This window comes from Amphibalanus amphitrite, unplaced genomic scaffold (assembly GCF_019059575.1).
Source record: "Amphibalanus amphitrite isolate SeventyFive unplaced genomic scaffold, NRLGWU_Aamphi_draft 000426F_arrow, whole genome shotgun sequence".
Lineage (NCBI taxonomy): Eukaryota > Metazoa > Arthropoda > Thecostraca > Balanomorpha > Balanidae > Amphibalanus > Amphibalanus amphitrite.
Window position 1 is genome coordinate 207,416 of NW_024881920.1, and position 20,971 is coordinate 228,386.

General features: G+C 51.7%; 2 protein-coding genes across 2 annotated transcripts; both read left to right on the forward strand.

Annotated features, from left to right (window-relative positions):
- Nucleotides 1-6,840: 6,840 nt before the first annotated feature.
- On the forward strand, nt 6,841-12,648 carry LOC122391223 (chitinase 3-like). The gene is made up of 3 exons (XM_043384920.1): nt 6,841-7,333; nt 8,274-8,394; nt 12,085-12,648. The coding sequence occupies exons 1-3, from the start codon at nt 7,157-7,159 to the stop codon at nt 12,342-12,344; spliced, it is 558 nt and encodes a 185-aa protein (XP_043240855.1). The 5' UTR covers nt 6,841-7,156; the 3' UTR covers nt 12,345-12,648.
- Nucleotides 12,649-14,426: 1,778 nt separating this feature from the next.
- Nucleotides 14,427-20,443, forward strand: LOC122391208 (techylectin-5B-like). Its single transcript, XM_043384899.1, has 2 exons — nt 14,427-16,299; nt 18,055-20,443. The coding sequence occupies exons 1-2, from the start codon at nt 15,368-15,370 to the stop codon at nt 18,473-18,475; spliced, it is 1,353 nt and encodes a 450-aa protein (XP_043240834.1). The 5' UTR covers nt 14,427-15,367; the 3' UTR covers nt 18,476-20,443.
- Nucleotides 20,444-20,971: the final 528 nt, after the last annotated feature.

Below are 20,971 nucleotides of genomic sequence, written 5' to 3' on the forward strand. Positions count from 1 at the left end.
TTTCCACTGACCAACAGCACACGACTAAAGAGAGGTCTATGTCATTTGACTGACCGGCAGCGAACGACTAAAGCCTTTCCTCCCCAGCAGGCAGCAGCCGTGCTTAAGCGTGATGAAACCAGTCACCTCGCTACTTTTGCTCAACGGCGCGCCGGATTAGTACCAAAACCAGTAGGACGGTGTCATTTAGACAATGATGCCGCAACAGACAGGCCTTGACAGTAGCGTATCGGTGGAACTTGGAAGAGAGTTCAGATGGCTCAGTAGTCAGTGTTAAAAAATACAGATGTCGATCGGTTGACAAATTATGGTAGACTAATATTAGGCCAACACTTAGTTGGAATAGCAATGCCTACTTTTCGTAGTTTGATAATTCTTACTGATGTGTTACAGTCTCAGAATTCGGCAAAATGTTGTTTTTCTTAGTTCCTCAATTAAAAAATTGGCTGGGTTTTTGGCAGTAAGTTAACCATGGGATTGGTCGAAAAATGCTTTGATTCGGATTTCCGATTGCCCAATGACCTGAAATCGACATCACTAGTCAATAGGTAATCAGTGCTGTCATGTTGCGAACGCACGATCTGTCAATTTATATAACCATGTCTGTGATATTATCATATTATGTAGCCATGGACATTGTGCATCTCTCTCCCCCCGCCCCTCCCCGCCGCAGCCCCGCTCGCTCGGCGGCGGCGGCGCGGTGCGGCCCAGCCGCTGGCCGCGTGCGCTGCGGGCTAGCCTACGCGTCTGGGGCACGGCGCTGAGTGCGTTCGCGTTCGCTGATTGGTTGTGTGCGTTGTGCCGAGCGGTGGGGAGGCGACGGGGGGTTGGCCGCGCGTTCCAGCGGCAGTCTTGCTTGGAGCTCGTTGGGAGCAGGTAACGCTGTATTGAATATTTGCGGTTGAGTTCTGGTCGTGAGCTTTTAGCTCCTTCTAGCCTTTAGCCGTGTTTATTCAATACCAACTCTGTTGCGGTCAGAAAGGTTGTGGGCGTTCTGCCTCAGCCGGACTGGCGGATAGAGTTTTGCTAAATTAATTTATGTAAAGCAACAGATGAGTGAAACCCTTCTGAATACCTGACTCCCTACATTTAACTTACTACCGCGCAAGTGGCGCGCTACAATGATCCCGGTACAACCGGTTTAAAGGGTGGAATTTAACGGGTAGAATCTGAGTCACTCTCAGCTTGAACCAAATCGATTGTGAGTTCGTTCCTAAAGCACCGTTAGGCGTCACTGCTTCTCGGCATTAGTCCGGTCGCAGTCAGATCTGCGGTGTAGATTGGAGATTTAGGTTGTTGGTTGGAAGCTGTTATCGGTTCGTTTGTTGTTTCAACCGTTGGTCATTGCACAGTGAAGTTGCAATAAACTGTTGATTTGATTTATCACATTTTTTACTTCCGCGTGAACCAGCCGGAAGCGACTGATTTTAACATAGGTCCTCCGGGCCGGATGACTGGTGGGCATTTGTTAGCCTAATTTGTGGGCATTCTGCCTCTGTTGAGGGCTGACATTGTTTACTAGTCATCAGGTTTCGTGACATTTTGCCCGCCTTGTTGTATCGCTGTGAGCGTCTCGCTCCTGCATATAACAGTCAAAAGGCTCGTCTAAAATTTTGAACCTTGCATTGAATACAGTCCACTTACTTTGAGTATTTGTTAAGTTTGTTTAAAAAAAAAATGGACGATTTAATCGCAACACGAACTCGACTGAGATCGAAAGCAACCAAACTGTGCAATGACTTCCAGAGCTATAGGAAACTGGATTCGGGTTCCATTGATTCAGACCAGCTGGCGCTGAAACTGCAGCATCTGGAAAAGGTTCAGCTCGATTTACGGGACGTCCAGGTCCAGCTAGACAAGTTAGGCCAATCCGACGAATCCAGTCACTTGCAGACGGTCGAAGACGAGGTTTTCCTGGGTTCTCGTGTACTCAGCCGTCTAGATGAAGCTCAAAGGGCCCAGACACAGGGCCCCACGTGTAACTCTGAGCTCAAATCTTCAATCACTGTAAAGATACCGGTGTTCCACGGGGACGTGAACAAGTGGCCCGAGTTCTGGGAACTGTACACGTTGTCGGTCCACAACGTCGCCAACTACGCCAGCATACAAAAGTTCGTGATTCTGAAATCACACCTGGCGGGTGACGCTCTTCGACCCATCCAGGGCATCCCTGTGACCGGTGATGGTTACAGTCAGGCAGTCTCCATCCTCAAGGAACGCTTTGAGCGTGAAGAGGAACGAAAGGAGGCCCTGATGAGGGATCTTTTGAACATGTCCACGGTTCGCAGTGGCGACCTGAAGGGGATGCGCACCCTCATTGACCACTTGTCGTCTCACACTCGTGCCTTGGAGACGTTGGGGGTGCCATCCAGCAGCTTCTCAAGCTTGCTTCTGCCGATCGTGAAGAACAAGATTCCCGAGGACTGGCGGCTGGAGTGGGCTCGACTCGAAAGTTCCACTTTCCATGAGTTCTTACAGTTTCTGAACAAAGAGATACGACTCCGAGAGTCGGCCAAGGGAGTAGCGTCTCATGCTTCTGCCGAGTCGCCTCAATCCCAGCCGTCAGTAGTCAGCTCCCTGACAGTGCAACGCGAGCCTCGCAGGGCACCCTCGAAGCAAGCCGGCTGGTCTCAGCGGTTGAACTGCGCGATCTGTGGAGGTACTCATGAGCGTCTAAATGACTGCAAAAGATTCCACTCTCTGGTAGTTGAAGAACGCTGGGAAGCAGCAAAGAAGTCCCGAGCATGCTTCCTATGCTTAGGGTCTGGGCATTCCGCCCGACTGTGCAGAAGGAGCTCCTGCTCAAAATGTGGAAGATACCACCACACCCTGCTGCACAATACTGGTGTCTCCTCACCCGCCGCGGGTGCTACGCAGTCTGGGCATATGCTGTCGCCCGACGCGGCGCCTTTTCCGGCAGAGACGGCAGGCCAAGGGAAACCGCCCTCCTCGCGTCATCAATATGTCGCCCGAGGGGTTCAAGAGTGCAGAACCTTCTTCCAAACTGCGGTGGTGAACGCTACTGGACAGAACGGTAGCCGCAGGATCAGAATCCTCCTAGACGGTGGTTCTGACTCCTCGTACATCAGGAGCTCTCTGGCTGAGGAACTGGGTCTCCCGGTACTAGGCTCGGGAGTCTTCTGTTGTATCGGATTTCAGGAAAAGACTGAAAAGGCTCGATCATATGATAAAGTGGAAGTCGACCTGGAAAGCAGGTTTGGTGGCTGTCCTGTGAGGGTGAGCCTGTGGAGCACGGATGAGCTCTGTGGAACACTTCCAACTCCTCAGTCGCCAAATCCAGGGAACGAACCGGACATGGCAGATGACGGCACGGTCGCTCAGATCGACATCCTCATTGGCATCGATCACCTGTACCAGATCATCCTGTGGAAACAGGTGGAGATGAGTGAGGGGGTACGAGCCATTGAGACAGTATTTGGGTATGTTCTACACGGACGGCAGGGTCAGGAACATGTGTCACAGTCACAGCGACGAGGCTTTCACTGCCAACAAGTCCAAGCCATGTGGGATCTGGACACAGTGGGAATCACCGAGACGGAGGTGCTCGACTCGGGTGCATCGTCCCACTCCCTGCCCACGTGGAATGAACAAGAGAAACGGTACGAGATGGGCCTCCTGTGGCGGTCAGAGGAAAGGCCGGTCTCTAACTACTTCTGTGCGCTGACTCGAACTCAAAAGATGACGCAACGTCTCAGTGAGGAGAAGTTCAAGTTGTATGACCAACAGAACCGAGAAATGGTACAGGGAGCGGTGGTGGAGCGTTCGCCTCCCGTATCACCACCTCCTCCAACTGATCGGCCGCCTTCTCGGCGTCCACGCGGTAACGGAGACCCGTGGAGACCAGGCCGGCCATGCGCCGGTGCAGCTGCCGACGAGCTCGCGTCAGGATCACGCGGTTCTCGCGGCGGGGCAGCACCACGCACTGGTCGTGGTCGTCACCGTTCTCTAAAATGGCCACGTCGGCGCCGATGCTGCGCGGCTTCTTGCCGAGCCCCTGTACCATGGTGTCACAGACGGCGCGGAACGCGTCCGGACGGATGGCCCGCGAGTTGGGAGGCGGCGCGTTGGGCAGCTCATCCTGACCCCACGGCGCCGGAGCGGTCGGTTTCTTCTGTTTGGCTTTGGCGGCCGCCTTTGGTGCGGCGTTGGTGTTGGTGACGACGCAGCGCACCGCCTCGTGCGGTGCGATGTGGTGTTAGTCGCTGGGGAGGGCCCGCGAGGTCGCTGGCCGCTGGCGCTCGTTACGGAGCTGATTCTAGGTAGTGATGGTAAAGTGAGGGCAGCCTACTTGAAAATGCACGGTAAGCGGACTCGCCGCCCCATAAACAAGATGTTCCAGTTGGAGGCAGTGGGAATTGATCAAAACTAAAACAAATGATGAGTGTGTAAAACTATCACCACTATCCTGATATTCTTTTACCCAAAAGATATGGTTAGTATGGGCTTGAAGCTCTGCTGGTGTGCGTGACGCACCCGAAAAAAAAACCATCAGTACTCCCTTGACTATGTGAGAACCTTGATAACGATTGTTCTTCTTCTTTGTAGACATGGACGAAATACTTCAACTGATGGACGAGGAGGCCGGCCCGTGGCTGGATCAGCAACTACCGCCGCTGCACGTCGTACTCGGCGACTCTGTGGCGAGAGTCAGCGGTCTTGGGTCTCGCCGGGAAGAGGACGCGACCATCAATCTCGCGCGGGGCGGAGCCACATGGTCAAGCTTGAACGACGACTTGCTGGAGGTGGTCGCCGACTGGAGGCGGGACGCTGAGGAGGCCGGTCGGCGCCTGGGCAGCGCCATCGTCTGGATGACCGGGAATGATATTTACAGCAGACTGACTGGTCTCCCCAGCGCCTCTGACAAGACTCTGCTCCGGATGTCGGGTAACGCCACGGAAGTCACTGACGCTCTGCTCGGCATCGCGGAGGCGGTGATAGTTCTCGGGCCTGTTGCGCGTCTGGACGGAGAGATCCTGCCCGTCCAATGGGAGGACACAGCGGCGTACGCGGCGGAGCGACACCTGAAACACACACTGCCACGCGAGGTACACTTCGTTCCGGTCGGCAGACAGCTGACGAAGAAGCTGTGGAAACGCGCCCACTGTGTCTCGGACTGCAGACAGTGGTACGAGCTCGACCAGATCCACATCAACCCGGAGGGCTTCAGGAAAATGGCGGCCGCCGAGGGCCTGCCGTCATGGATCCGGTTCCGCGATGGCGCGTAAGCTGGACAGTGGACCTGTCAAACGAGGACTCTATGTGAGCGCAGTAGATTAGTGATCTTGCGAAGTGCATTTCGTTTCTTGTGGTGCAACAGGATTAGAAAATGTGGTTGTCGAACGCACATTTGGTGGGGAGAATGTGATATTATCATATTATGTAGCCATGGACATTGTGCATCTCTCTCCCCCCGCCCCTCCCCGCCGCAGCCCCGCTCGCTCGGCGGCGGCGGCGCGGTGCGGCCCAGCCGCTGGCCGCGTGCGCTGCGGGCTAGCCTACGCGTCTGGGGCACGGCGCTGAGTGCGTTCGCGTTCGCTGATTGGTTGTGTGCGTTGTGCCGAGCGGTGGGGAGGCGACGGGGGGTTGGCCGCGCGTTCCAGCGGCAGTCTTGCTTGGAGCTCGTTGGGAGCAGGTAACGCTGTATTGAATATTTGCGGTTGAGTTCTGGTCGTGAGCTTTTAGCTCCTTCTAGCCTTTAGCCGTGTTTATTCAATACCAACTCTGTTGCGGTCAGAAAGGTTGTGGGCGTTCTGCCTCAGCCGGACTGGCGGATAGAGTTTTGCTAAATTAATTTATGTAAAGCAACAGATGAGTGAAACCCTTCTGAATACCTGACTCCCTACATTTAACTTACTACCGCGCAAGTGGCGCGCTACAATGATCCCGGTACAACCGGTTTAAAGGGTGGAATTTAACGGGTAGAATCTGAGTCACTCTCAGCTTGAACCAAATCGATTGTGAGTTCGTTCCTAAAGCACCGTTAGGCGTCACTGCTTCTCGGCATTAGTCCGGTCGCAGTCAGATCTGCGGTGTAGATTGGAGATTTAGGTTGTTGGTTGGAAGCTGTTATCGGTTCGTTTGTTGTTTCAACCGTTGGTCATTGCACAGTGAAGTTGCAATAAACTGTTGATTTGATTTATCACATTTTTTACTTCCGCGTGAACCAGCCGGAAGCGACTGATTTTAACAATGTCAGGCATTGTTCGTTCCGATTACAAAATCGAAATGTCATGTCACTGGCTTAAGCGGGCAGAAAAGATGAATTAATGGCAAATTATGTAAATGTGGTGCCATCTTATATGTGAACTTGAACTATGCTGTCATGATCTGCTGCGATTGAGTATTTAACTAATCAATAATCACTGCTTTGAGCTGTTAGAAAGTGTATGCATCGTCGTTCAGGTTATAGGTATCACTGATCTCTAAAAACGTGCCACGTTAAAGCAGCTTCTGGATACTTAAACCTCATCATCTTCACGATCACGTTTACTGAACGCATCCGTGCGCGGGCTCATCGTTCTCCACCACAAAACAAACGCAGCTCCGCCTCCCACACTGCGCCGTTTTCCCACTCTTCACACCTTCCCGGCGTCAAAAATGCCCTAACTAGCGCCTTTCGAGCCGCGGGGCGGCCCACGCTGTCAGCACGTGCAGCGCGCGCGGCGATTTTCCCGCGCTTTTTGCCGGCCGACGCGGGCAGTGGGTCAGTGGTTACGGCGCCGTGGGTGGTCTCCGGGAGCCAGTCTTGGTCTGGCTGTGCTCCACTCCGGGACATCCTGCGCGGCTCCGATCGACCTCAGAGAGAGGACTCCCCCGTACGGCGCGAGCGGGAAGGACCAGTCGGCCGTCAGTTGTCTATCTCTCAGCTTCCAAACTCCTTCGACAAAACGGTTAATGGTTGTGTGTTCAGAAAGTTTACTCTTACCGTCAAAAGCTGTTCAGTGGCGCTGTAGGTATAACACTGCTGGAGGCGACTTTCCTGTGTCCTAAAAGCCAAACTTTACCATAAGTTATCTCTGAGTATCATTCATCGACCGCCCGTAACCCGTCGGTGACCTCCAGTGACCTTCCCTCGACCCATCCGTGCCCCATCGGTGACATCCGCTCACCTCTGAGCACCCCGCTGACCCCCGCGATGCCCGGCCCCACGCTGCTAGCCGCCGGCCTCTCGATCCTGGTTCTCCTCTCTCTCGGCATCGTCACCTTCTCCAACTACCAGATGGCTCGCCAGGCAGCGGCCAGTCGCAGCGCCGCCGCGACGACGACCACGACGACAACGACGACCACAACCACGACGACGGCGGCGACACTGGTCAGTGGCGAGGAAATCGCATCTCAATATCAGCTCAGTGTCACTCCGGAATTGTAGTACCTAATGAGGTGCACAATGCACATTGAAACACGGATTAGGTACTGCTTGTCTAAAGTTTGGCGGTTGAAACCGATCCGATCTTTGTTAGGTATGTTCCTTCAGTGGCGGATCCAGGGGGGGGGGGGTAAAATGGGCATTTGCCCCCCCCCCCAAACGACATAATTTTAACATTACGCCTATGGACGAGGCATGGAAAGAATCGATAAATTGTTATGGTTTGCCCCCCCCCAAAAAAAAAAACTCTGAGCTGCATCCGCCTCTGTGTTCCTTCCACAATTCAAGATATTTCAGATTAAATGAGGACTGTTTTGGCTGTTTCATTTTCAAGCAGGTAATTCCTGAAATATGAATTTTTACAAAAGGGTGCAATTATCATCAAGATCTTAAGCGTTCTGCGAGACACACACAAGCTGTTTTGCTTCGGTTTTTGTCTGACTCGAATCCACTCCATGAATGCTCCTGCTGCTACAAAGCTGTATCAATAGCTTCAAAAGGTCGCCGGTTTGACATTCATTTGTTGAGTTTGTCATTCGTCTTTATTTGTTGATAAGCTGTCCAGCTGGTACTTCGTAGGCAGATGCAAGTTCGGACTTTAACTTCTCCGACGCCTCCAGGCTCCAGAGCCATAGGCTGAAAGGATAGCGCACCACCAGCCCCCCCCCCCCCCCCACCCACACACACACCCGTGCGCTCAATCCATCCCCGTGCACTCCCCCCCCCCCAAAGTTCTGGCTACGTGTGTAATGTGTATGACCTCGCCGATGGTGTAGGTATGTAGGTACCGACACAGCTAACAAGATAAAATCTGTCCTGCTCCTTCCCCATGGCTATCTCGCCACCCCAGTTAATATGTTAAAATCCGCCCTGTTCCGCCCCCCAGGTGCTGGCCACGTGCATGACCTCACCGCTGGTGCCGACCCAGGCCAACCTGCAGCTGACCTTCAGTCAGACAGGGGTGGATGGGACGCTCAGCGTCACCGGAGCCGCCTTCGGCAGTGCAGGTTTGTGATGGGGAGGAGGGGCACTTGAGGGGGAGGGGGGTGAGTTAAGCACGTTTTGGACTTCTGTTTTACGTTTTCCATATATCATGCGGAGTATCAGTGAGTGTACCTAATTTATTTATTTTTCTAATAAAAATTTAATTTGGGGTGAAAGAAGGGTCTGACGAAAGACAAAGTCGTTTCTTCACTAAAGTTTGAGCTATTGATCAATTGGGAGTAGTGCTAGATAACTGCACCGTATTCTTACATGCCTTACATATATGTTCGTGGATTGCAATGTCATTCTCGGAAACTCGAAACTCTTTCGTTTTAACGTTACCTAACATGGGGGGTTTGGCTTTGCGCTCTCTACACTAATATGAGATTGTGAAACATCATCCGACATCGTTTTATTCGAAAGTTTAGGTCGTCTTGTCCCATTTATTTTCAAATGTGTACAAATAAAAACATTGTTTACAGATTGTGCCGCACCTTTTCTACGCTTAGTGGATAAACTAATGCAAAACCCTGAGTTTTAATTAATTTCATTCTGCTATATTGTTTTTGGTCGCATGTTTCGCGCCTTTTGTTAATGTTTCGCTCGTTGTATTCTTTACGTTTCCGTCTAATGTCCGAGCTACGGGATTTTTCTCTCGGTCGTACTACTCAACTAACAACTTTGACTCAACGCTGGTTTCCACGAGTTTTTCCTGTGCCACTCCTGAGTGTTGTGCCAATCGAGCGTGGAGCACCGCGCCTCAAACAGGTCAGTTCCCGTTCTCGTCTCTTTATTCGTTACACTTTGTGGTCTTTGTGTGCCCAGCCAAACCACGTAATAGTTGGCATGCCATTTTCTTCCTTTATTTAACCATTTCTTATTAAAGCATCATGTCTTGTATGCACGTCACAGTCATATACATATGTTTTTCTCAGCGTTTTTTTTTTTTTTGTAAATACCCTCATTCGCCCTTGAACTAATGCACTAAAATGACTTTGTCCGTGAACGTTACATAAAAGTCTGGCGGACCACTAAAAGCACCCGCCCTATATTTCCAGCGCTGCTATTGGTCAACGACCGGCCGACCTTGTCCGTGTCAACGGGCGGCACGTGCCCGGCGGCTGCTCCGTTCGCCCCGCCCTCGCCGGCGGCCAGCCTACCAGCGGTCGCCACCGCCGGAGTGCTCAGCATTCCCCGCCAATCAGTGGCCGGCTTCTCGCTGACGTCAGGGGGCAGCGCGGCGCGCACGCTGCTGATTGGTCGAGCCGTCCAGATGCTGAAAAATGACGTTCCGCTGCCCGGGGGCTGCTGCATCGTTACAAGAATTATGTAGCAGTTTGGTGGTTTTCCTGTGTAGAAAGTAGAGGCGCGTTGTCGGTTCGTCATAAAAGCTTATATGATTTGCGCATGTGCTTTTTTGTAGCCAAGTTGATCGACCCTGAGTAAAAGTTTCGCTGAACCTAATTGTGGATTTATCATTTGATTTAGCTGTGTGCTGCTGTAAAAGGCCAATAATGAAAAAAGTTTGTAAGATATGCCGAAATAAAGTTCCACTGTTTTATGGCGAATCTTTGGAGTGCTGTCGATTAGGAATGTCATCCAATAAATTTAATGTCGGGTCGGTTATATAAAAATAAATAAAATAATTAACTAAACCCGTCACGTGTCACTCTGGTTCCGACAAGCTATACGACTATACGACTTTTTTGTATACACTAGTCAAAGATCATTGGCCAATGATCTTTGTAGTTTATTAACCCTATTAGTGGCAGGCTCCTGGCTACCCCTATTAGTGGCAGGGGGGCTGTTTACCCCCCCCCCTTGATATCTCGAGATCTAACGGGCCGATTTTCAAAATTCAAACGGCATTCGATTTCGCTAAACGTGATCTACATTTCTAAAAAATAAAAATTAAAAAATGTCAATAGGGGGGGGGTAGAGGGGGGTTAAAACGGGCAAATTGCAGATACATTTTAGACTGTTTATCACGGCCAGGTTTCTGAACCAATCTTAACGCAACTTTTGCCGATCGATAGAGAATGAACCAGGAATTCACATGGATCCTAAAAATATGCATTTTCAAAAATCATAGGCGGATACAGATCATTGAGATTGGGGGTACACACAAAGTATAGTAAATAAGGTTTTTGTTGGTACTGTTTCTAAAAAGGGTGGTAATGGTCTTGTTATGTTACAATTTTCTTATGAGAGAACGACTACCATTGTATTGGTCATGCATAGGCGGTGTCAGGGCACCTATGTTGGGAGGTAAAACATAACCCCCCTTTTTGGACGCCTGGATCCGCCTATTATAGCAAAAACGTGTCAAAAGAGGATGCACAATAACTTTGTATATGTTATCACATGATACCTTTCATTCACTGTTTGTCTGTTCGTAAAACTGGTGCAGCATCGTGATCTTCGCCCAAATGACTCGCTTCACGAATAGGACCCCCTATTCCCAGTGCTCTGGAGCCGCCCCTGGTAAAGTTATGAACTTGAAATTTTCAGGGAATGTGCCCAATTTAGTTTTAGGAGAAGTCAGAAAATTTCAGCATCGTAGCTTCAGCGGTTTCGGAGATATTCCCGAAAAACCTGAGGGGTGGATAAAAACAACCCCCCCTGCCACTAATAGGGTTAATGGACAGTTAAACGCGCGCTCGGACAAGCACTCTGAAGACTGGCAGTGTGGCACCTTCGTAAGAACGGTGGGAGGGTAATCGGAGCAGCAGCCTGGCTTAGGAAATCTCGAAAGCTAAGCAGCACAACGAGAGGCAGCAAAGGCCATTCGAAAGCTCACATGAAAATATTGCAGGTACCTATTTCTGTCATTTCGCCATCTTCCTGGGTTACGCTGGAATTTCGATTGAAATTAGGTATCGGTATCCGGTGAAACGTGTCCGGGGGGGGGGGGGGGCGGGGGTTTGCGGTTTCACTCACTACAAGCACCGCTTAGCATGACATCCGGGCCGAAAGCCATCCATTCATCCATTTGGACCAAGTTTCTTATAACGAACAAATAGGTATTCCGCTCAGTTAACAAATAGGGAAAGTAATCAGGTGGGTAGATAAAGCAGACGACACACAAGTGAAGAACTGTCAAAAGAGGCTCTTTAGGTTATGTCAAAATTAGCGTCGTCTATTGGTTATTTCCATAAATAAGACTACGGTCAACAGTCTGTGACGCGAGTCTAGAGGTCCTATGCTGTTCCCCCGCCCGGCGGCAGTCCGATCTGACGGCGCCCGCTGACCGGCGGCAGTTCTGTTTTACGGCGCCCGCTGACCGGCGGCAGTCCTGTCTGACGGCGCCCGCTGACCGGCAGTCCTGTCTGACGGCGCCACTGACCGGCGGCAGTTCTGTTTTACGGCGCCCGCTGACCGGCGGCAGTCCTGTCTGACGGCGCCCGCTGACCGGCAGTCCTGTCTGACGGCGCCACTGACCGGCGGCAGTTCTGTTTTACGGCCCCGCTGACCGGCGGCAGTCCTGTCTGACGGCGCCCGCTGACCGGCAGTCCTGTCTGACGGCGCCACTGACCGGCGGCAGTTCTGTTTTACGGCGCCCGCTGACCGGCGGCAGTCCTGTCTGACGGCGCCCGCTGACCGGCAGTCCTGTCTGACGGCGCCACTGACCGGCGGCAGTTCTGTTTTACGGCCCCGCTGACCGGCGGCAGTCCTGTCTGACGGCGCCCGCTGACCGGCGGCGCCTGTTTCAGTTCCCGCCGGCTCCACCAGCCTCCTGGTGTACTCCGTGCCCTGCGCGGACGTCTCTGCCGGCCTAGCCAGCCCGGAGAGCCCGGCGCTGGTCAGCTCGGGACCCACCAGCGCTGGCACGGCCGTCACCTTTCAGGAGACCTCGCTGGACTGGAGCGTGGTGGCCGGGGGAAGCAGGCCGCTGCTGCTCGGTACAGCTGTGCAGCTGCTGGTGGACGGGGTCACCGCCCCAGAGGCCTGCTGCGAGGTTACCGCCAGCTGAGCGGCAGCGGGAGCCTGCTGAGAGGCTACCGTCAGCTGAGCGGCGCGTCGACCCGTGCTGGGTCAAGGTCGCCCGGCATGAGCTGATGCTGTGCTGTAATGTGATGATTGGTGCATGAGTAAATACTCAAAGAGCGAAGTGCTTGGTTTGCTAATTGGATGTTTTTTTTTATTTGTGATAATTGAGCTGGTGTAAATTAAATGGTTCAACGGCGTAAGCTGAGAACAGTGTCGGACTTCACTTGAATGATGATCAATGAATGAATGAATGAATGAATGAATGAATGAATGAAGGAACTGTGCGCCTTATGAGCTAGGCCATAGACCACTATATACCTACTATATAGTGGTATATACCTAGTGGTCTATGGGTAGGCATAACGATGGGCGATAAATTATGCGAGCATTGTAAAATAAGTGTTGTGGCAGTATTGTATTGAAACTTCACACACACGCCTGACTGGTATCACCGCAAAGTCAACTGATTTCGCTCCAATAAACACAATTTGTTCTATACCACCGCCGCTACCGAGTAAATGGTGCATCGTTTTTTTTTCATGCAACCGTAAGCAGAAGCGCTCGCCACTCGGTTTGCTCAGTCTCCAAAATATCCTGATGGCGTAGGGTAGTGGCGTAGGTACTTAGGTAACATGGAGCAGGTCTTTAGACATGCGGCATCAATGCCTGTCCGGCTGCACCCCGTTCGAGCAGCCAGTGAGAATCGCGGCGCATCAGTGGCATGCATGGCGAAGAGTCACGCAGCGTCAAAAACGGCGCGGCTGGGGCGACAAAAACGACGCGTCGTTTGGCCGCGGACGTGTCACCGGGAGTTTTATACAATAGTGGCGCAGTTCTCACACCGTGCAGCGGGGGAAGCGGCGATTCTGCCGCACCGCAAGCCACAGGTAAATAAACACTGGCGACGTTCATATCAGGGTGCCCATAGGCCATAGCATATAGGTCGTTGGAAGCTGGGTACCTGCGTGTAGATTGGAGCGTAGCACACCGGTTTTCTATTACTTCGGTGAAACTGATCACACGCCTAGGTTTTTCGAGCTATTCTTGGTGATGTCTGAGTGCCCTGTTTGCTGATCGCTGTCCCGACTTTCCGAGCTGGCCTTCAGCAGTGGGCCTTCTGCAGTCCCAGTGTCGCCACGAGCACGCTGAAAAACGTGTGCATCTGAGAAAAAAGGTGAAAACAGCCGTAGTTCCCGCCAGTTATTGCACCTCACAGCAGGATAAACGCACCGTGCGCCATCCATGCGCACGACCTGACAGGGCAAACACTGGACTCGCTAATTAACGGGCAATTTGAGCAAACGAGCCTGTGAGGCTATAGCATCGCCGGGAGTGCTTCCCGAGGCAATGCTCTAAATTTTAGTTTGTAGTGTTGGTGTAGGCAGATTCTGCACTGGCGGCATGCGAGCTGATTTCGATTTCCTATTTTTCTCCCAAGTTTACCATGCTTGGGCAAAGATCAATAAATATTTAGGCATATATAGTGCTATGCATGTCATTTTCAATAACTGGAGTCATTGGAGACAGTGAAAAGCATAATGTTGGTGCTGACGGCAACACGATTTATCTCCATTTTGTCATCAGTAGGCTGAAGCAGCAGGATGAACTAACCCATTCGTGGCGCATCGGTGCGCAGTACTTGTGTGCTCCTCCCTCCCTACTCCCAGGATTCAAGATGTCATTGCTTATTGTCATCCATTGTTGGAAACGCCCGCGCAGCTCTATACTGGTTTATTTCTATGTAGTCATGTGTATGTTCGCCGGGTTCGCCGAGCCATTCCGGCTGCTTTTGCTGCTGTGTTGTGGCGTATCGGCTGCACAAAGAGGGGTTGACGTCGTCGCAGGGCGGTGGTCATCCACCAATGGCGACATAGGTCAAACCCCAGACATCCCGAGAGAGCAGCTTATTTACACTGGAAAGGTCAGGATCGGGCAGCATCCGCGATGCACGGTTGGTGGTAGGCATATCTTTGACCCATCCTGACACCCAGATCGCATTCTTCATCAAGGTAGTGTGACCAATTCAGTAGTGTCGCAGAGCTCATAACTAAAAAGTACATTTAGTCAAAGCGAAAATGTATTAAACAAAGTAAACATTTTGATTTGAACATATTGAACAGTAGGTACACACATTAAAACAGTTGTAAATTGGCCGGCATTCCGTCGGTTGAAACCGTTACAGAACACACAACGTTCGGGCGACCTCGCAATTAATATGTAGAACAGAATTGGGAACATGAACGCACGGACGACGTGACACATTGCCCCGGCGCACTAACGAGGGCTGGGCGAAGCAAATGTGATAACATGGAGGAGACTGGAACCAGAAGCGCATCAGACACAGACGCGCGACGCACCAGGGTCGCAACTCGCAAGGCAGTGGCTTTGACGTGGACAGTCGTCAGCTAATTAACAGACAACTGTGAATACAAGGCTACAAGATTACATGATCATAATGTATATTAGCCTATAATTGCCTGGTATGCAACTTATCTATAAACGTAATCGCCAAACTCAGTTGAAAATGCAATCATAGTCTGCAAACCTTAGGAAAAAGTGACCTAAAGCGCCTTGAAGCACTTCCAAGATAGCCCGCCACAGGAGTGCTCGAAATTTTAGAGGAACTACAGAGACGTGCATCAATAGCTGTTGCACATTTAATCCATTCTGTCTTAGCTTTGCTAAGCATCAAGAACAAGCATCAGCTGCACATCTTCCGACGTATGAAATGCTATCAGTTACCTAAATCCGCAACAACGGCATACCATTTCACAAGTCCTTCTAGGATGTTCTTGGACGGTCGGCGGCCAGGGAGCCGAGAGAGTCCAGTATCCGGGTATCCAGTCCCTGGGCAGCCACCATTGTTTGTTGTCGGCCCCAGCTGGCCGGCCGCCGGATGTGGCCCCTGGGGCAGACGTCAGCCGAGCCCTGCTGCCGTCCCGCGCTGCCCGCGCCGGCAGTCCGGCCGCGGTCGGCAGCCAGTCGGCGTCGTCTCCTCCCTCCGCCATGGCCGCGCGCTGGAGCTGTGTCGGGGTGCTGCTGTCAGCCGCACTGGCGGCATCGTGTGGCTGCGGCGTACTGCTGGAGCCGGAGCCGGAGCCGCGACCGGAGCCGCCACCCAGCGTGCCCGGCGCCAGCATCAACGGCGTGTTCAGCATCATATCGCTGGCCGTTCAGCGGGAGCTGCGGCCCGCCGTCAGCAAACTCGAGTCGCAGATGGAGTCGATGAACAGCCGCCAGAGTCTGCTCGAGTCGATGGTCTCCGTGCTGACCACCCAGACCCTGAAAAACGGACAGAGTCAGAAGACCGAACAGCTATCCAGCCAGCTGGCCAGTCAGCAGTCGCAGCTGAACGAGGTCAGGGCACAACTCAACGGGCTAGCCTCGGAGGAGCCCGCCACAGGCCCATCCAACGAGGACACCAACCCGCGTGTGCATTTTGGCGTCCGGCGTCCGGCAATCAGCCTAACACGGAGACTCGGTTCACGGCTCGACAGCCTGTGGCCAGAATTACTGGATGACTCCAACAGCGAGCCCGAACAGGAGTCCGCTGAAGACACCTCAGCAGCGCCGGCACATGACCACGCAGCGCTGTTCGGAAGCCTGGACTCCTTCTCCAACGTGCGAGGAGCCCGGTCGACGGACAGCCAGGGGACGGTCCAAAGGAGATGCAGCGCTGACCGCCCTCCTGCCAGGGCAGCCCAGACCGCTGCGCGCGATTGCAGTGACCTGCACGTCGGCTCCACATCTGGAACCTACCTCCTTCAGCCCAGCAATGACAGCAAACAGTCACCCGTCGAGGCGTACTGCGACATGGACACTGCCGGAGGGAACTGGACTGTGATCCAGCGACGGGCGGACATCGAACCTCGGCAGGACTTCTACCTCGGATGGACCGACTACAAGGAGGGATTTGGTAATGTAGCCCAGGAATTCTGGTGCAAGGGCGGATCTAGGGGAACGTTTTGGGGGGGGGTCACCAGTCGGCCGACATGCCAGGTCTGATGAATGAATTCTGACGACCGGGGGGGGGGGGGGTAGGGAGCGAGTATGTCGAGATCAAATGACATTTGATCTTCGTCGTTTCTGAGTTGAAGTTTTATCGTAAGTCACTCGGCTCAGTAGTTTTAGTTAGTGAAACCCACCTATAGAGGAGCGTCGCCACGGATTTTTTTACTGGGGGGGGGGGCGGATCGACCGACTTAAAAACCCAGAAGTAGTAGATATAGTTACCTCACTTATGCATTAGTCTAATGCCCAATGCATTAGTAGCATACAGTCACGATCTCTCTTATTGACCTGTGTATGAATCGGCGGCGCGAAGCGCCGCAAAAATTTGAAAAAAGTTGTCAAAACACAGCTCTAAAACACAAATATTACAACCCTTTTAGCATGCTAGTACAAGCCGGAGTTCCTTCACAGTGCACATATGAATTCCGATTCAATTTGACACGGTTGGTGTTATTACAGTCACGATCTCTCTTATTGATTGGTGTATAAATCGGCGGCGCGAAGCGCCGAGAACATTTGCAAAAGAATGTGTCAAAACACAGCTCCGCTCCAAAACACAAATTTTACCACCCTTTTAGCATGGCAGTACAAGCCGGAGTTTCTTCACAGTAGGTACACATATGAATTCTGATTCAATTTGACACGGTTGGTTTATGTAATTACAGTCACGATTTCATATTGACCTGTACGTATGTACATGAATCGGCGGCGCGAAGCGCCGCGAAAAATTTGCAAAAACATTTGTCAAAACACAGAGGGGGTCTCCTCTCTACAGAGGACCACCGATCTCTACTGCGGGCCTCCTCTTTTCACAGGGCCTCTTAACTACAGAAGGCTTCCTCTCTACAGAGGGCTTCCTCTCTACTGAGGGTCTCTCCCTTTCAGAGGGCCTCCTTTACAGAGGACCTCCTCTCTTCAAAGAGCCAGAGGACCTCATCTCTGCAAAGGGCTTCCTCTCTTCAGAGGGCCTCTTCTCTACAGAGAGCCTCCTTTCTTCAGAGGGCCTTCTCTCTACAGCGGGTCTCCTCTCTTCAGAGGGCCTTCTGCATTCAGGCGGTCTCCTTTCCACAGAGGGTCTCCTCTACAGAGGGCCTCCTACCTACTGAGGAGTCAGAGGGGCCGACACAGACACTAGCGGTTATTCACTGGAGGCCCCAGGAAGTAAGAAGGGCCCTAGCTGTCAGGCTGGTCAGAGTGCCCTGAATGTCCTGACGTGATTTTTGGGATTCCCGTGAATTTCTTTCGCCTCCGACGTGATTTTGACCTGCCAGGGCCCAGGGGCACTAAAAATAAAACAAACAAAATAAAAAAATGGAAATAGGACATCACCAGAATTAAGTGGCCGAAATCCGTTGAGTTTTTAATTTTGCGTATAGGTAGGGGCACCACGAATTAAATTCATGACCATCCCCTTGGAGTTTTCCTGGATCATCCCCTGGTGCTCGCACGGTTGAGACAAAAATGAGTAAGATTCTGGCCTTCAATACGCCTTTTCACGCAACACGATCCAGAAAAACAAAGGTATTAGCTCAGAAGTGTTTGACATGTGATTTTGAGCATGCAAGACGGCGTCTATAGCGCATTTAGGTCTTCGGCTTTTGGGGGGGGTCAAATGACCCTCTCAGACCTTTTGGGGGGGGTCATGACCCCGTGGACCCCCCCCAGGATCCGCCACTGTTCTGGTGGGGCCTAGAACACCTTTATCAGCTAACGTCATTAGGCCGACAGTACGAGCTCCGTATTGATCTCGAGGCATTTGACGGTAATCGATCATACGCTATATACCAAGGGTTCCGCATCTCCTCTGAGGTGGACGGCTACAGACTGAGCGTCACCAACTACTCGGGAACTGCCGGGGACGGTCTGATGGAGAACGTCAACTACCAGTTCTCCACTGAGGACCGCGACAGCGACCATCTGTCCACGCTGAGCTGCGCCCGCGTGCACCGCGGCGCCTGGTGGCACGGCCAGTGGTGCGGGCTCAGCAACCTGAACGGACGGTACTCGAAGGCCAGCGGCGGCTCCCGCACCGGAATCTGGTGGTTCCCGTGGAGGGCCATGGAGTCGCTGAAGAAGACAGAGATGAAAATCAGGCCGACCTAAGGGATCTTCACTCAATGGTTAACACCAAAGCGGTGCATGTCCGTGACACTCGCACTGTGCGGCAGTCACGGCCATAAGCCCGAACACCGCAGTGTGTGCGTGTGTAGATGCTTAGTGTTCAGTTCTGTAGATTTGTGTCAGTGTCATATTATAAAAACCTGTGTTTGGTGTAGTAATATGCTTGCAGTCTGCATTGTGCGGGAATGAAATTTGCTTTTGCTCAACATTCATCTGTCAGAAGCACATGACAGACCTTACGTTTTGTTATGCTATTACTGGTTGCTACTCAGTGTTCTAGGTATGCTTCGCAAAAACTTACTTGTTTATACTAATTAACATTGATACTTGGCACTCACGGTGTCTTGCAGAAAACTCGTGTCTAAAAAGATCAACGAATTGTAATGGGCACAGGCATGTATCTTGCATATTGTAAAATACATTACGCCGAGGAGTTAACTAATCCCCCCCCCACCAGAAGCGTTGGTGCAGGGGGGGGGGTCGGGCAGTGATATGGGTCACTCCAGCGCCTGCGGGCTGCGACTATTGTAACCATTTTTATGCCTTTCAATGCCGTGGAGGGCGATAGAACTCCCTGAAAAGGACCGAAATGAAAACCAGACCTATCTAAGTAATCTACACACGATCACGGTGATGTGGGTCGGAGACATGTGCACCGAGCCGCTGTCACGTCATTAACCCGAACACCGCATCTGTTCCGCTCCGCATTCAGTGTGAATCTGTGTCATGTCACAACACTAATAAGTATTACAGAAGCCTGCAAACTGCATTGTGCAGGCCTCAAATAATTGTTCGACATTTATTTTATTACCTTCTTCTACAGTAACAGCATAATAATAATAATAGTATTACTAAAGGTACTGTAGTGTTACAGTACTATTATCATCATTGGTAGGTATTCGTCTTTTGAATCCCCGTAGACCGAAATGAAGATTCGTGACCCATCATTAAACATTGCTATAGCTATGCTATACGGAGACCGGGGCAAAGTGAAGTGAACGAAGAACGCGCGCGCGGTTCGAGCGGATGAGGGCTACCACCGCACTGACGGTGTACCTACACCTGACGCGGAAGGGGTATGAGAGGATCGGGGCATCCAACTGGTTCCCCGGGTGGCTGCGCATCTGAGCGGTCGTGTGGACGGGGTGTGACGCAGTACAGCGTCTGTGATTAGGCCATTAAGCGGTGATTGTGTTATTGACTTTCACAACTGGCGCCAACTCAAGTTATTGTTTGCCAATTATAGTTCTCTTCGCGGTCGTTCGAAAGAGCCACAGCTAAGTTTCCGGCCCGTTGCCATTGTTCTGTGATAAATGGAAAAATACTTCGTCCCGGGTGTCGCACCATTTTTATCACTTTTAACTATTATTTTATTCCATAACCAACGCCATACTTGTCTTTGTGTATATATCTCGGCCTCGCTCGGATCACGGTCCAATAAATCGCTTTAGTTCTTATTATTCCTCTCTCACTCTGAACCGACGAACAGAAACAGAACATGGCGCGGTCGGTGTTGTGATTAAGTGATTGAGTTTTATAATCTATAGACATGAGTGATTTCGATAAACTGTCGGCGCTGCTGCTCCAGCAGGCGGAGCTGTCCGCCCAGCGCGAGGAGCGTCTGGCGGCCATGATGGAGAGGCTGATGACCCGCCAGCTCTCCACGGCCGCTGTGACGGACAGAACAGGGGTGTGGACGGGTCTCAGCGTCCAGGAGTCCACTTACCGCGTGATGCGGCGTGACAGTGGGCCAGACCTGGTATCCTCGACAGCAATAAGAACGTTTCAAGCCTCCGGTGACTCGACCTTTTCATACACGTTCGTGTACCGATTCAGAAGCTTGTACACGCGATCACGACGTCTATTAATTAGACTGAGCATGTGCAGTGCGAAACGTCTGTTGTCATGTGCCTTTCCATGCCATATATGATATTCTATGAACTAATATCGTGTGAATAGTTGTTTTTATGTAATCTACAATACGGAACGGCGGTGGTGCGGACCAGGCTTTTCAGAGGACGTGCAGACCAGGTATGACTTATTTTAGAAAACGGCACCACGAGTGAAACCACGAAATGGAATGGTTTCGAAATGCAAATTCGTTGAAGAATCGTTTCGTAGTTGTCATCTTTAAAACACCTATTTCATCATTAAGCTGCAAATGTTCCGACGAACATATGAATCGTGCCAAAAATGATGTCTCTCCAATATGCCGAGGATGAAAAGTCACTGGTCACGCCAGTCAGTATTCACGCTCCAGTGAAGGCTGTAATGACATTGGTACGATGGGTATCACCGTTCCATCACGTGTGAGACGGGAGCGAGTATCGGTAGCCACGACTGCCGTCAAGATGTCCCACAAAACGAAACCCCAGGACGGAAACTGCTGCCACGTGTCACAGACGAGCCGACCAGCTCCTCCAAAAGAACAGCAGCATCTATCAGAGAATATAAGCTGAAAAGCTAAATATTGCTGGG